Source organism: Tenrec ecaudatus, chromosome 11 (assembly GCF_050624435.1).
Source record: "Tenrec ecaudatus isolate mTenEca1 chromosome 11, mTenEca1.hap1, whole genome shotgun sequence".
Classification (NCBI taxonomy): Eukaryota; Metazoa; Chordata; class Mammalia; order Afrosoricida; family Tenrecidae; genus Tenrec; species Tenrec ecaudatus.
The window spans coordinates 151,894,421-151,911,457 of record NC_134540.1 but is presented as its reverse complement, the minus strand read 5'-3'; the positions used below and the strand labels follow the sequence as shown (position 1 = coordinate 151,911,457).

Below are 17,037 nucleotides of genomic sequence, written 5' to 3'. Positions count from 1 at the left end.
GAATGTGTAAGCATCTCAGTGCTGGCAGGGATCTCCACCGGGATCCTCCAGCACCCAAGACTGCATCAGGGTAGGTCCTTGTGAGTTCTCCTCAAGGATGTCTTGCAGGAAGTCAGCCTTGCAAACTGAAGCAGGGAACTGCTAAGGCAGCTGCACCCCGGTGCGACCATCACACAGCAAGAACTACAAAAGGGAGGCTCACTGAGCCATTTATCCCTCTGCCTTTCAATTAACCCCACGTGTGTTTATTAGCCAGGTTGTCACAATAAACTAACTACCTCACTTGCCATTTTTGGATTCTTCAACTCTGCAGCCATAAGCCTGACCTGCTGACCTTGGACTCACCAGCCTGTGGCCTTCCAGCTCCCTGGTTTATTAACCCGAGCAGATATGTGAACCATGAAAGGCCTTCAGCGTAACACCTGGCCAGTGGAAACCTGATTGAACTTAATCACTTCTACAATTGTGTGAACCACTTTCTAGGCATAAATTTCTTTCTTGATAAATGTATATCTGTGACTGGCTTTGCTTCTTTTGAGAACCCAGCCTTACAGTTACTTCCATATCATTTATTGTATAATGCAGCCATTTTTCAGTACTCCAATTACTGCTTTATGAGCGACTAAATTCCTCAGTGACAAACTATTTTAGTTTTTACTTTTACAAATGTTTACTTTTATTAATTTAGGTTTTGCTTTGACGGCGGTTTTACTTTCCTTTTCTGAGCTTTCAGTTCACTATTAGTCCCTTCTGGTTTGCCTTATTTAAAGCAGCGGTTCTCAACCTGTGGGTCAGGATCCCTTTTGGGGGTCAAATGGCCCTTTCACAGGGGTCGCCCAAGACCATCGGAAAACACATATTTCCAATGGTCTTAGGAACCAAGACACTGCTCCTCTATCTGTCTCCTTGTGGGTCTGCCCACATGAAGATACGACCACATACATGTACCTGACATGAAGACTGTTACCCATGTTACACCATACTTCAAGACAAAATTTCATTTATTCGTAATTATAAATAAATATTTCACAATATAGAATTATGTTTTTGTGATTAATCACTATGCTTTAATTATGTTCAATTTATAACATCCTGCCCATCAGATAGTCACAACATTAGCAAAATTATAGTTTATATATATATATATATATATATATATATATTTTTTCTTCTTGGAGTATTTGTTTCTGATAGACTATATTGGATTCAATTGATAGGTATTTTCCCTACATCTCATTCCAGTATTTCTGGCATGTACTGCCAGTAACTTCTATTTAAAAAAAAAATAATTTTATTGGGGTCCCTTACAGCTCTTATAACAATCTATACATCAACTGTGTCAAATACATTTGTACATATGTTGCTATCTTGGCTGGTTATTCCTTAGATAAATGAGTGGGCATGATTGTCCTGGGAGAAAGATGCTTTACCTTAGAATAATCTCCATTCAGATCCCTCGCAGAGGGGTCTAGGGGAGGAGATGAGTCAGTCAGGGTGCAATGTACCTCTGATGAAGAATGCAGCTTTCCTCCAGTTCCTAAATGCTTCCTCCCCCCTTCCCCCACTACCATGATTCGAATTCTACCTTGCAAGTCTGGATAGAGCAGAGGTTGTACACCGGTGCAGATAGGAGCTGGCGGCACAGGGAATACCGGGCAAATGATACCGTCAAGACCAGTGGTGTGAGGGCCGATACTTGGAGGGTAGAGGGTGAGTTGGGTTGGAAAGAGGGAACCGATTACAAGGATCTACATGTGACCTCCTCCCTGGGGGACGGACAACAGAAAAGCGGGTGAAGGGAGACGCCGGACAGGGCAAGATATGACAAAATAATAATTTATAAATTATCAAGGGCTCATGAGGGAGGAGGGAGTGGGGAAGGAGGGGAAAAAAGAGGACTTGATGCAAAGGGCTTAAGTGGAGAGCAAATGCTTTGAAAGTGATTAGGGCAAAGAATGTACAGATGTGCTTTATACAATTGATGAATGTACGGATTGTGATAAGAGTTGTATGAGTCCCTAATAAAATGTTAAAAAAAAAAAAGAAATAGCCCAAACCTTCAATAAAAAAATAAAATAGTTACCAATTGGGGGAAAAAAAAAAGAGTAATCTCCATTCTTGGGGAAGGGTGGGATCACATGACTTTTGTCTCCCAATTAAATAAATGTCTAATTAGTCGGTATCCTTGTCCTGTATCAGGGTTTATCTGGCAGTAACCTTTATTGCTCAGTTAAAAACTACTTAAAAACTATCTTTTAGCTAGGAAGGGCAAATAGATCTCTGCTTTAGGATAAGACTGCTCCCATAAAGATTTATAGTCTTGGAGACCTATTTAGGGCCCCTATGGGTTAGAATTGATTAAGCGGCATTGGTTTGGTTTGGTTTTTAGGGAGCAAAATGCACTGCATTGGGGAAATCTGCTGCACAAGGCCTCTTTAAAGCGTCGAAAAAGCAAGAATGTACCTTTGAGGACTAAGGTGTCTGATCCAAGCCTTGGTTTTTTTCAAACATTTCCTATACATATGAAAGTTGGACATGACATTTGCATTAGGGTTCTGGCAAGGATACTGAAGGTCCCCTGAAATGCCAAATGAGCAAGCAGATCTGTCTTTGAGGAAGGATAGTCGGAATGCTTCTTAGCAGCGAGTCTGTTCGGGCTTTGTTTCACGCTCTTTGGACATGTTATTAGGAGAGACCAGTCGCTGGAAAAGGAGGTCATGCTCGGTAAAGTAGCCGGGCACTGAACTAGAGGAAGGCCCTCGCCAGATGAATCGACACAGGGACTGCAACCATGGGCTCAAATATAACAATTGTGAGGACCGGGCAGGATTGGGCAGTGTGTTTTCCTGCTGTACGCAGGCTTGCTGAGTTGGAATGAATTCTCTGACACTAACAACACCACGGATAAGAGGAGCCCAGGTGTAGTCATGAACGCATTCCACAGCTAATCAACAGGTCAGTAGTTCAAATCCATCAGCCATTTTGTGGCAGGAAGATGCGGCAGACTGCTTCTCTGAAAAGTTACACTCCTGGACACCCTTGCAGGGTTTCTCCTCTGTTTTACAGGGCCATTGTGTCTCGAAATTGACTCCATAGCAATGGGCTTGCTGTTTTAGCTTTCCAGGAAATCATGCTAACTAAACTGTTTCTCTTTGGAGTGGTTTGAAATTGCTGCTAGGCAAGAAAACAGAAAGGTGGGTCTCATCTGAAAGGCAACAGACCGGAACATCCTAGACACAGCATTTAAAAAACTTTCTATTGTGATTTGGGTGAAGGTTCATGGAGTATCATTATGGAGCATATTATGCAGAATATAAAACATCAGTTTTATATTCAACCATTTGTACACATTGTTTTATCTTATTCATTACAACTCCCTCAATGCAACATCATTTATTCCACTGCCTTCCTGTGTCCCTGCCTCCATGGCCCCTTCTTTTCTAACCCTCCTGGATTTGTGCTTGTGGAAATGTTGTCCTCTGGACCTCTAATGGCTTATTATTCTAAGGCAGGAATAGCTCGCTGGTGCCATTGTTCCACTATAGCCCTATGTGTTTTTTGGCAGAACAGTGAGCCATGGAGTTGAGCCCAGTTCCAGATCTGGAGTGTGACTAAGGGTCATGGTGTCAGGGATTCTATCTGACCAGGAAGCTTGGTCTCCTTTGTGGTATTTCCTAGCACTCTCTCCACGACCTTCCAACATGATCCCTTTCAGAGTAGTTGGTAGTCGTAGCCAGGCATCATCTACTTTCTTTGGTCTCATGGAAATGGAGACTGCTGTTTGAGCAGTCCATTAGTTCATTGGACTAATTGTTTTTGTCTTTGATTTTTCCGTCACTCTTCTCTCTTCCGGAAAGGGAAAGTTGCATTACATAGCTGCTCATGAGACTTGAAGACCCCAGTTGCCACTTACCCAAGTAGGAAGTAAAACACAGTCTTTCTAGATTATGTTATGCCAAATCGATGTCCCCAAGACTATGGATCCCCAAACCAGTGCCTCACTTCCTCAGGGTGAACGGTGAAGTCTAAGCCTAAGAAGTCTTAATAAGGTTGCTTCTTGACATCGCTCTTTAGCAGTTGACCAGTGGCTGGGCTTTTGAGGTGGACAGATTGATACCTGGGGCTTTTACCCTGCGCTGTGTCCCCACACGCATTTGGATGTGAGGCCAGCTTGAAATGGCCTGTGTACTGCTGGTGAATACATAACTAAGGGTTGTGACTGTTCAGTAAGCACAACAAGGGAATCTGACTCTGAAAAATATTTCCCCAACAAGTACATATGTTGATCATTTTTAGCGCATTGAGGCCGACACTTTCGTCAAGAAGGCGGCAGCACCTATGCACTGCAGCATCTTCGTACTGCAGGCTGTTAATGATCTTTCCTCCAATACTATTATGCTCTGCTTCACATAATGCAGCTTCCCAGATGATTTGCTCAGCTGAGCACAGACTGAAAAAGCATGGTGAGAGGTTACAACCGTGATGCAAACCTTTCTTGATTCGAAACCACACAGTAGGCCCTTGCTTGGGTCTTGCTTGGGCCTCCCTTGAAGAGGACTTGAGGCACTTGCTGATGACCATCCAAGATTGCAGCCTTACGGATGGATTAAAACTCACTGTCAAAAAGACACAAATCCTCATAACTGGACCAATAAGTAACATTATGACAAATGGAGAAATGATTGAAATTGTCAGGGATTTCATCTTGCTTGTATCAACAATCAAAGTTTTTAGAAGCAGCAGTCAAGAGATTGAAAGACAAGTTACTGCATACACCCTCTTTAAAGTGTTGAAAAGCAAGAATGTCACGTTCTATTTTTTAAAAATCATTTTATTTGGGCTCATACAACTCTTATCACCATCCATACATACATCAATTGAGTAAAGCATCCTTATACATTCGTTGCCCTCATTATTCTCAAAATCCGCCTTCCATTTGGGTTCCTAGAATCAGCTCATTTTCATTTATTCCCTCCCTGCCCCTCCCTCTCCCCCCTCCCTCATGAACCCTTAATAATTTATAAATTAGTATTTTATTTTATCTTACACTGCCCAGCGTCTCCCTTCACCCACTTTCCTGTTGCCCATCCCCCAGGAAGGAGGTTATATGTAGATCCCTGAGATCAGTTCCCCATTTCTACGCCCCCTTCCCTCCCGATGTCGCCACTCTCACCGTTGGTCCTGAGGGGTTCATCTGTCCTAGATTCCCTGTGTTTCCAGTTCCCATCTGTACTGCTGTGCATCCTCTGGTCTAACCAGGTTTGCAAGGTAGAATTGGGATCATGATAATTGGGGAGAATGGATATTTCTCTTATGTGAATTTACATAATCAGTGGTCTTTTAAAATTAACAATTAATTATTTTCTATTGCTGTATGAATGTACCAAATTTTATTTGTCCATTTATCAGTTGATGGACTCTTTCTACTTTTGGGGGGCTGTTATCAATGATGCTGGTTATAAACATTGTGTGCTATGCTATGTGTGTGTATGAACATATTTTAATTTTCCTTAGGCATATATGTAGGAGTAGACTTGCTGTGTCATGTGGCAACTCTATGTTTAACATTTGGAGCAACTAACAAAATATTTTCAAATTGTAAACACTTTTTATATTCCCACCACCAATGCACCAGAATTTTTCTTTCTCTTTTTTTGGCCAACATTTGCTACTGTCTGATTTTTTTTATCATAGCTTTGGGCCAGTTTAGTCATTATGCAAATGTAGATAGAGTTCTTCTAACATCTCCACATCTTTATAAGGTCAGTACCTGGCAGAGTTGTCATGAACTCAGAAGGAAGTCCTGAATAAATGAAAATCATCTTGTATTTATATTGCCCTCAAACTTGTTGTCAAATAACTTCTGACTCATAAGGATGCTATAAATCAAACTCATTTCCATTGAGGTGATGCTGAGTCATAGTGACTCTGAGTCTGACCCGGTGTAGTTCTTGATGGGGGTAGAAAGCCTCCATTTTCTCCCAGTTAGCAGTCCAATGCATAACCAGTACACAATCAGCACTCCAGGGATGCTGTAGGGCAGAGTAAAACTGTCCTGTAGGGATTCTAAGGCAACTATCTTTACCTTAGCAGATTGCGTCATCGTTTCCTCAGTGACCGGTAGGCTGGAACCACCAAACTTCTGGCTAGCAACCGAGTGCTTAACCACTGTGCCACCAGGGCTCCTTACGTGTTGCCTTAGGCATCATAAAAAACATACACAAGATTTCAGGTTCAAGATAATTCTGGGAAGTAGTGACTAGGAATTAAAATTCCTTTTCAGACCTGTGCAAAGGAAGAATCAGAAAGGCTAGGTAAAAAGTGCAAAGTCTAGCTCCTGGTTCTAACTCATTGGCCAGAGTTCTCTCTGTTGCTTTCAAATACATACCACCACATTGGTTAAGGGCCAGAGAAGAATGGTGAGAAGTTCCAAAAGCCCTTAGACAAAACAGGACACTCCGCTGAAGCTGAGGCAATGGTAATTTGAGACTACTATGATTCTGAGATGCTTTGGGAGAGTAGCAAGGACTGGCACCCCTCAACAAAGGAAGTCTCTAGACTTCTACCTAGCAAACAGCTTTTAGTTTTAAAGCTGAACACACAACTGAGGAGTTACAAGGCGAAAACCTTTAAGGCATTTCAAAGAGAACTGTGAATTGAAGAAGGGTTGCCTTGGTTTATAGATTGCTTTGAGAAAGAAGTATGACAGAATTGATAGGCAATTGAATTAACAAAGTATTCTTACAAGTACCAGTTGCTGTAAATTTTGACTTGCGGTTGATCCATGTGTGGCAGAGGCACCTCTGGGTAGCCTTGAAACTCCTTCTTTTTCTGTTAGTGTGTTTAGTTTCCCTTTCTTCCACGACATGGCTCTAGTTGTCTTCTTTTTGCGATGAAAATCCTCATACAGAAAATATCAAGAAAACAGCATGATAAACCCCTATCACCCATCATGTTTGAAAGATGGTCAACATTTTATCATTCTTGATGTCATTTTGAGGACTAAAGTGCACCTGCCCTAAGCCATGGTTATTTTCAATTGCCTCCTGTGCACGGGAATAAGGAAGACAGCAGAAAAAGCAACGCATTTGAATTATGATGTTGACAAAGACTATTGAAAGGATCATGGACTGTTCAAAGCACAACAAATCTGTCTTGGAAGAAGTACAGTCTGAATGGTCCTTAGACATGAGGATGGGCAGACTTTGCCTCAGGCCGTTCGGACATGTTTTCAGGAGAGGAAAGACCCTGGACATCATGGTTGGTAAAGAGAAGGGTCAGTGAAAAAGACTAAGACCCTTGATGAGATGGACACCCAACGGCTACACAATGGGCTCAGATATAACAGGGGTGAGGATGGCACAGGGTCGGCAGTGTTTCGTTGTACATAGGGTCGTTATGGTCAGAATGGGCTTAACACCAACACACAATTGTTTGCATACTCTAGGGCTTTCTTGAAAAGCCATAATCAATGAGCCTATTTTAATAAAGATACAGGAAAATTTTGAGTAATACTATAGTGATCTTGCTTTAAGTATCATGAACTTGTAACCTGTGATTTTTCTTCATTCAGGATTAAAAGTCAGAGAAAGTAAATTAAATAGGTGACCACATATGTGAAGATGTGAGTGGGGGTTCACAAGTTGGGACATGCATTTTGGTCCTTGTGTATCTACATTGACCAGTGATTCAGATGAGTCTGAATTGGGTCTCATCAGTCATTAACTTGTAAGGCCATAACAAACAAACAAAAAACAAACAAAAAACCCCCAAACTTGTAAGGCCTTTGAAAGTCTCGCTGTGGTTGAATAAATGGAAAGGCTGGATGGAGTTGAAAGCCACCTAGCACAGCCTTGGAACAAAAGGCCTGGAAAACGGCTTCTATAAAGATTACATACACCCCGCTTCCCCAAAAAACAAAACCCCAAACCTCATGGTGTCATTATATTCTGTAACATGTGGGGTCCCCAGGAGTCTGAATGGAAGCATAACTTTCTTTTTCAGAACATGGACAAGTTCTTTGAGCCTTGCCTTCCTCACCTACAACTTAAACCCAATGCTATTGAGTCCATTCCAACTCAGTGATTCTTAACCTTCCTACTGCTGAGACCCTTTAATACAGTTCCTCATGTGGTGAACTCCAACCATAAAATTATTGTCATTGTTACTTTGTAACTGTAATTTTGCTACTGTTATGAATCATAATGTATGAATCAGATATGCAGGATGTATTTTCATTGTTACAAATTGAACATAAAATAAGGCATATTGATTAATCACAAAACAATATGTAATTATATACTGTGAAATATTTGTGTTTTCCGATGGTCTTTGGTGACCCCTGTGAAAAGTTCACTAGACCCCCAAAGGGGTCCAGGCCCACAGTTTGACAACCACTGGGATAGAGGGTTTCCAAGGAGGCAAACCTTTTTTCTTATTTTTTTTCTTATTTAGAGGAAATTTGTGTTAAGTATCCAACTCACCAGATCAAAAAATGGATTTAAAAACAAAGGCCCAACTGAGGCCCTTTCTTCTCCTCCTCCTTGTGAGTATAGACATAGATTTGAGATTGGCCTCAATAGTCTTTGAAGTTTCGATAATTCTGCAAAAAAAGTAGAGAGCAAGTCTAACTAACTCATCATGGAGAACTCAGATTCAGAGGGGTGTGTCAGAGGGCTGTTCCCTGCATGGTTTGTCTCCTCAGTCATTGTCCACAGGACTGAGAAGCTGTAGGAATATGTAGGTGCAGGCTCCAGGCCCGGCTTGATCTCCAACGTTGTGGGAAAGGACTGCACATCATGGGGCCCTGAGCCCTGTGCTCCCCCATGCCACCGGGACAGAGCCGGGGAGAGTGACCTCCAGGGAGTATCCACGTGGGGGTGTGTGTGTATACAAATCTTTATAGGAGCAAAGAACCTCATCTTTCCTGGAGTAGCTGGTAGATCTAACTGCTGACCTTGCAGCTTGCTGTCCAATGATTTATCCACAGAGCCATGACCTTCAACAATAGGCCTTTGATGGCTAAAAGCAGACTAAGGTGGCCAGAAGTCTGACTTGCTGATGTTCTATAACACCCGCTTTTGTTTGCCACAGCTTCTCCGCCTAGGCTGTGAGGGCCAGATAAAAGTGCTTATAAAACAATCTCTGTTTCTTCCTATCTTCCCTTTCTCAATCTAAAAGGGCAGCAAAATGTCATCGAAGTCCACTCTGGCAGCGCCTGTGATTATGCCCAAAACCTGCCTTTCAATGACAGCACTTATGTAATCATTGTCCAAAATAACTTGAGGTCTACTGATCGGCTCCAGGGCACCCATCACCAGCAATACATCTTCAATGCCCTGCAATTCTTTAGGGTTTGCAGGTCTCCAGAGATAATTTGCGCCGTCCAACAACTGGTGTCAGAGGTCAGCTGCTTGGCTTAGGATGCGGATTTAGGAGACCCTGCCACAGCACCCTCACGTGGTCCCGAAGCAGGCACTGCGACCACGCGGTGGACTGCTCAGTAGGCCTGGCAGCTTTCTCCCTGCACTGGCAGGCAGGAGGACTGGCAGGTGGTCTCCTAAATCCGCATCCTAAGCCAAGCATCTGACCTCTGACACCAGTTGTTGGACAGCGCAAATTATCTCTGGAAACCTGCAAACCCTAAAGAATCGAGCTACCTGGACTCGGATCTTTCAACTTCTGAGCAGTTTGCAGACAGGTCCCAACACGTGGAGCCTCCGCGTCGCCCGGCCTCCAAGAGGCGGGCTGGTGGCGTCCGTTCCTCCACCCCGCGAGGGCGGCCTACCGGGTCCGCCTCCGTGGAGCGGCGCCGGCTCGCTCCTCCTCGCCGCCCACGTGCGCGCGGACTGCCGAGCTGCGCCCGCCCCGCTGGCACCCGCGCCCCGGCGGGAGGCTGCAGAGCCCCGGGTAGCCCTGCGGCCTAGCCCCGCGGCGCCGGCCTCTGCGCGCAGGTCCCCTGGGGCGGAGGCGGGGACTGGATCCCGGGGGCGGGGACTGGATCCCGGGGGCGGGGACTGGATCCCGGGGGCGGGGACTGGGGCCCGGGGGCGGGGACTGGGGCCCGGGGGCGGTGACTGGCGCCCCGCGGCGGAGACTGGAGCCTGGGGGCGGGGACAGGGGCGTGCCGCCGGCGCCCGGTTTCCGGTAGCCAGTGTTGCTCCCACTCCCGGCCAGCGGACCAGCGCGGCGTCTGGTGCATCCACCTCCCCGCTCGCGCCACAGGGAGGACCGCGCCGCCGCCTCGCGACCGTCGCCTGCCTGTCTCCGGCCCGCAAGATGCAGCCGGTGTACTCGGAGGTGAAGCCCAATCCGCTACAGGATGCTAACCTCTGCTCGCGCGTCTTCTTCTGGTGAGCAACCCGGGCGCCGCGCCGCTGCCGACTCGGGGACACCCTCTTGCCGCCCGTCCTCGGGGCGCCACCCGCCCGCCCTGCTCCTCCATTGGCCGCCGTTACGGCCGCCCGCCGCGCCCCTCTCCCCGGGCTCCTGCCTGATGCCACCGGTCCTTCCTTCGGGGCTGGGTGGTCGGGAGGTGGTTTCCGCCGGCGTCCTTGGTGGCATGCCGGGCTTCCTGCCCAGTGGGGCCGTCGCGTGGGCCTTCACGGGTGGCCGCGTGGTGCCCGCTTGCGTCCCCGCGCGTGGGACTGGGGCCGCGGGACCCAGGGCACTTAGGGACTACCCAGCCTTGCCGAGGGACCTTGCAGCCCCACTAGTGCTCTAAGAAGGGAGCAGAAGGTGGGGACGGAGGGGAACCGAGACTGCAGAGAAAGGTGGCTTCATTCCCTATGGGAGAATGGGTGGGGACCCCCAAATGCCCGGGATTCGCAGTTCTCTGGAACGAAAACATCACTCCTCGCCTTTGTAAACAGGCAGTTTTTGAACAGTTTCTTTGATCTGATCCAAATCCCAATTAATGCACAGGGCAGGTGCCATCACTATTTCTCTGCCCGCCCCTCTTTTGATGTATATGTGACAGCTATTTCGGACCTCCAGCCTGCTATCTCCCCGGGGCCAGGTGTCTTTCACAGCACGTGTGTTGTGGTATGTGGCTGTGGAGAAAGTAATATTTTAAAAGCAATTTAATGAGCGGGCAATCTTAAACAAGACTTTTTTTTTGATTGGGACGCCCACTGGGAAGCCTGGGGTGTGTCTTCGACCAGCCCTTTTCCGTATTGCTCGTATTTTCACTTTCATCTCCACCTCTAGTGGAGGAGGTCTTATTCCAGAACGCTTGCTCTCAGAGATCCTGAAGGACAAAGTAGAATTCCCCCCCGTGGGTTTCCGGGAATGAAACTTTATGGTAGTAGAAAGCATCTTTCTCTGAGCGGCTGGCGGTTTCCAACTGCCTACCCTGCAGTTAGCCACTCAACGTGTTACCCATGAAGCCGCCAGGGCTGTACCACCTTGGTGGCAGTGAGTTTTTGAGCCCTCAGAAGCCTTCATGCAGATGGTTCTGACTGGGAGTCAGAAATCCACTGAATGGCCACTGAGCTGGGAAGGGAGCGAGCCTCATCTGAGAAGAAGCAGTGCCAAGTGCTCAGGGGTGACTATGTCTCAAAGAAGGGTTTTATCAGTGACAATAACTAGATTAAGTGGGTCGGAACCGTTGGGTTTTAATCACACTTCGTTCATAATTGGGCCTTTGTTTCTTGATCTCCGTTGTATCTTGGCTATACATTCCACATGTTTATTTAATGGTGAATGGGAAAATCCAGGCGAGCCCAAAGGAACGAGTGCTCATCCTCTGGTTTTAATGGTTGTTTTTTCAGTATTGGGGGGCATTCCTCTTGGTGGCTTGGTGGCCCTTTAATGAGAGATTGGAGGGTGGGGGCAGAGGAGGAAGGAATTGGGTGAGGTTATCATAAATAACTTGCAGGCAGGCAGCCTGAGCACACACAACTGGTTTTTGAAGGACTGTCGTGGATTCAGGGTAGAGCTGAAGAAATGAAGAAAATGGGAAGATGCTGACAGACACTCTTGCTGGTTTCCTGTTGGAGGGTGAAGCTCTCTCTCTTTTACATGAAGACTGCAGCAGAGGAGTTTAATTGAATGGCTTAGGACCACACAGCTAAGTCGTCTAGACTAGTAGGATCCTGAATTAGGCAGTTTGGCTCCAGAACCTGTGTTTTTACCTACTGTATTGTGTTGGTTTTTAAAACTTGTTTGTCACTGTTATTAGCTGCTATCTTGTTGGCCCTGACTTATAGTAGTAACACGGTGCTGAACAGAGTGAAACATTACCCGGTCCATTGACTTATTTTTGGAAGATTGTCAGTGACTGAGGAGTGGTGAATGGAGTCTTCTGTACCATCCACGTGGAAGGGAGACTTCTACCACTGAACTGGCACTCGTGTTGCTGTTCATTGCTGTGAAGTCTATTTGGATTCATGGGGACCCCATGAATGGAACTGCTCCATAGGCATTTCAAGGACTCTGGGAAACAGATTGCCAGGCTTCTCTTCCAAGATGCCACTGGGTGAGTTCAAATCACCCATATTTTGGGAAGTAGTTTTGCTCCTTGGCCTGATTGTGCCACCCAAATGGGCAGTGGAGGCTTTTTTGAACACACCTTTGCTCCCACAGGCTGGGTTTTTCAAGGGAAATTCTTCCAGTTCTTTCTTTGGGAGAGGATGCATGACCAAGCTGGAAGGCAGCTGCACTCAAGTATGGTACTCCAACCTGCAGCTTCTCCTACCCCCCAGGAACTTGTTCAAATGCAAACCCAGTCATCATTCCATTCCAGATTCCTCGATTGGGCTTGGTGCTGGCTATTCTCATTCAAGTTGTAAACCTGTGGCCATTGGCTTTGTCTTTGCAATAGATTAGGCTTTTTAAAGAGGGGCATGCATTGTGAAGTCAGTTGTGGGTAATGATGGTCTTCCTGTATTGGTTTGTCTCTAACAGTTTGAGGAATTGTAAAGTCTGAGACATCTCATTTCCTGGTGTGCCACTATCAGTGTAAGTTCATTACACTTAAACATTAAAAATTTAATTCCAGTGAGTCGATTCTGACTCCTAGTGACCCAGTAAGACAGGGTAGAACTGCTCCTGTGGGTTTCAGAGACTAATTCTTTTTTTTTTTTTTTTTCCTTTGAGGCAAACTCTACAGTAGTAGAAAGCCCAGTGTTTTGCCTGAGGAGGTGCTGATGGTTTTGAACTTGCGGCCTTGCAGGTAGTAGTCCAACATGTAACCACCACGCCACTCGGGCTCTTCTTTTCAGTGTAAACGCTTACTGCTATCAGGAAAGGTCAACCATTACAAATCGCCAGCTGCTCCAGATGCGGCTACTCTTGGTCAAAAGTTACAGTCTCCGAAACTCATAAGGGCAGTTCTACCCAGTCAGTCCTACAGGGTGTCTATGAGTTAGGGTAAACAGGGAAGTTTAAATGAGCCAAGCCAGAAGGAGGCACAGGAGGACCAGGCCCCCGTGCAGACAAAACCCACTTTTACATCTTCTAATTGGGTGTTTGTTTTCCTTCTCAATTGGGTGTTTGCTTTCATCTTCTCCTTGATAAATTGAGCCCTGGCAGCTGCCTATCTAAATAATGCCAATATCTAGGTAACTAATTTTTATATAAATGACTTAATGATGTTTTCATTAGCAGTTTCTACTTGGAGTCTAAGAGGAGTCACATGTTTTGGTGGATATTTAAAAACTTTTCTGTTTCTGTCAAGAATTTAAAAAAAAGGACAATGAAGAAAGAGTAAGAATAAATGAACTAAAATGAAGAATAAGAATGACTTTCTATGAGCCAGATAGACCTTCTGATGTTTTGATTTTCCTTATTTTAGTCCTATTGTCCACAAACATCTTTGTACACCTGTTGTGTGCCCCTTTGCTTCGTATAACTTATCTGATATGGGATGGTGTTTACTGGCAGCAATTTGTTCACCGTCATTACTAATCAGGGTGTAATGCATATTCATGTCCACATATTTTTGTGCATCTTTCAATATTCTGTGTTCTCAGGAGTGGGAGGCTGTCACTAACTAAAAGGCCAACAGGACTTTTCAACAGGATCCGACCAGTGTGGCCTCTTGAGTAGAGTTTTCGGGCTCATTTTGATTGTTAGTTTTGAGTATTGAGCTGGATACTTTTTCCCATGTATCAAACAGTTTTAATTTGATTGCATTTGATTATCACAGCAAGATTGAACCTTTTACCTGTTTTTGACAGTTTATTTGTATTTTTAAAAACTATCAGGGTTTTGGGAGCATGCCCCCACCCCCACCCCCCATGAGGTATTTATGGTTTGGGAATAATTTGTAAAATATTTGTCCAGTTTTCCAGCTTTCTAGAGGTTCCACAGTTTTTAATCTATGTATCATTGATCTTTCCTTTTTGGTTTCTCCTGTTGGCTTATATACATGATTACTATATCTAGGTTTTAATCCTTGGGTCAGCTGAATCTCCATATGTGCATTCTTTGAACTGGTGTGGTTTCGTTTTATTTTTTCAAATCATTGTATTGGGGCTCCTACAACTCTATCACAATCCATGCATACGTCCATTGTGTCAAGCACACTTGTACATTTGTTGCCATCATCATTCTCAGAACATTTGCTTTCTCCTTGAGCCCCTTGCATCAGCTCCTCATTTCCTCCCTCTCTCCCCGCCACCCCTTCGCTCATGAACTCTTGATGATTTATAAATTCTTATTATTTTGTCATGCCTCCCCTCACCCACTCTTCTCTTGTCCATCCCCTAGGAAGGAGGTTATATGTAGATCCTTGTAACCGCTTCCCTCTTTCTACCCCACTTTCCCTCCACCCTCCCGGTATTGCCACTCTCACCACTTGTCCTGAGGGGTTCATCTGTCCTGGATTCCCTGTGTTTCCAGTTCCTATCCGTACCACTGTACATTCTCCTGTCTAGCCGGATTTGTAAGGTAGAACTGGGATCATGACAATGGGGGGGGGGTGTCGGGAGGGGGTGGGGAAGCATTTAAGAACTAGAGGAAAGTTGTTTCATCAGTGCTACATTGCACCCTGACTGGCTCATCTCCTTCCTGGCCCCAGTCTGCACTCCCCCTCATTCACAATGATATGATTTTTATTCTTTGATTCCTGATACCTGATCCCTTCAATACCTTGTGCTCACACAGGCTGGTGTGCTTCTTCCATGTGGGCTTTGTTGCTTCTGAGCTAGGTGGCCGCTTGTTTATCTATTGCTTCATTTTAAACGATAGTTATAACTAGACTTTCTTCTAGTATTTCATGAGAGAGACCCTAAATCCCCCCGAAATTTCCCATTATCATTTGACTAATTGTCCCCTCCCGATGGGAAGGAAGTGGCCTAAATGGTGAAGATGGGCCAGCTCCATCCCCAGGGATGCCCATGAACTCTGCCTGCCCTCAGAATCCCTCCACCACGTCATCCTGCAGGAGGGCACCATGACTGAGAGCACAGAAGTTTTCCCCAGAGAAGAGCCTTGAGACAGCTCTATGGTCTAAGGCACTGGCCCTGCACGAGAGCAGCTAACCTACTTCCCTGAGGCTGGCACGTCAGTTGGTGAGCCGTCAGCTTGCACAACGCAGACACTTGTGCAAAGGGCTACGGTGGGAAGGTGGACTCTGGAGACTTCCCCCAGAGAAATGATGACATGAGGAGGAAACACGAACGAAGAGTAGACTTTTTGTTTCACTTTCTGAGTACTCCCTATTTTGAAATCTTGTTAGGTTTCTCAAGTGGATAATACACTGGTTCTTGGCTTTGATGCTGAAAGAATTCATGCCAGAGCCTGTTTTGTAATCCATTTGGGTTTTTATGAAGGACGAGACAAGTTTCAGGTGTTACAGTTGCAGAGGGGTTCACAACTGGGCAAGAACAACCACGTGGAACAGAGCACTCACGTGTGTGAGGGGGCAGGGGGGAATCCTGGGAGGCCAGAAGCCCTAGAGGCTAAGAGCATGTGGGCCCAGAGGCCATGGGCCCTGAGTAGGCCTGTGGTGGGCACATGTGGGCCCCCAGGCCTGGAGTGGACCCTGAGGGGGGGCACGCCCAGGCTGTGCATGTGTACCCTCACCCTCCCACCTGCCAGGACCATGGTATCAGATAATGTCCCAGAGTGTGCTCCCTGCCTTTATTCTCGCCAACTCCCAGGCTGTGGGAAGGCATGGTTGAAGGTGTTGATCGATCGCTTTGCCTGGGTTAAGCCCATCTGGGTGATGTCATGAGCCTGAGCCTAGGTTGGGCCGCCTAGGTGTAACTCCCACCTGACTGGGGGACTTGCTTGTGAGCATGCTCATTTTGGGGTCTTCATAGCGGTCTCTCTAATGGTTGCCTGGTTTCTTTCCAACCTCCTTTATGGGGGCCTTTGCAGGCATGGGAGGGACAACCCCCCGTCCCTAAGTCTAGCTACCTAACAATCTCTGGTCAGCATCCTTGTTGTTTGTATTAGTTGATCTTGACACTTGCTGAGCCTATGTGTATTTGAGTAGATCTGAGCAGGCAATGTGACCTTGTTGAAGGAGCTGCCAGGCTTGTCTTTTGAGGTGCGCCTGGGTGGGTTCTAACTATAACCCTTTGGGCTAGTAGTCAGGCGTTCATCGTTTTGCATCACCTATGGGCCCCCATGTTAATGGAAGCCTAGTTAGCTTTTGAGGACTCTTTCTCTGACCTGAGCCTGTTCACAGTGTGCTCTTGATTTTCTTTTTCCCCCACCCATCTTTAACCTTGGAATCCAGCTGGAATGAGAGGTGCCAACCTCTGGCCATCCGAATGCATCCATGGCTAATTTGCCCCTCCCGAGTCTTCCAGGTGACACCTGAATGATTGATAAGGATGGTGCCGGAGTGGGCAGTGTTTTGTTGTTCGTGGGTGGTGGGGAGGACTATGAGTCCGAACGGACCCGCTGGCATGTAACAATTCCCTCTTACCTTGCATGGGTCAGGTTATGTCAGCTTAGCGCTTGCTGGGATGTGCAGGCTGGGGGTAGGGAGTGGGGCCATGCAGTTGGGACCTTCATCCTAACTCTGAGCAGGATTCTGAGAAGAGTCAGGATACCCTTTACCTCCCAGAGTAAAGGTGCTTC

At 46.2% G+C, this 17,037-nt stretch overlaps 1 protein-coding gene and 1 non-coding gene across 2 annotated transcripts in view; one reads left to right on the top strand and one right to left on the bottom strand.

The window, feature by feature from the left end:
- Positions 1-8,674: 8,674 nt before the first annotated feature.
- On the bottom strand, positions 8,675-8,878 carry LOC142461948 (small nucleolar RNA SNORA73 family). The gene has a single exon (XR_012787111.1). It is a non-coding gene; the product is annotated as a small nucleolar RNA SNORA73 family (small nucleolar RNA).
- A 1,282-nt stretch (positions 8,879-10,160) lies between these two features.
- The window catches only part of ABCC4 (ATP binding cassette subfamily C member 4 (PEL blood group)), a 257,587-nt gene continuing 250,710 nt past the window's right edge, over positions 10,161-17,037 (top strand). Inside the window, exon 1 of the mRNA XM_075563536.1 lies at positions 10,161-10,352. Coding sequence (XP_075419651.1) covers positions 10,279-10,352 — 74 coding nt within the window. The 5' untranslated portion in view covers positions 10,161-10,278. The remainder of the gene's footprint in view (positions 10,353-17,037) is intronic.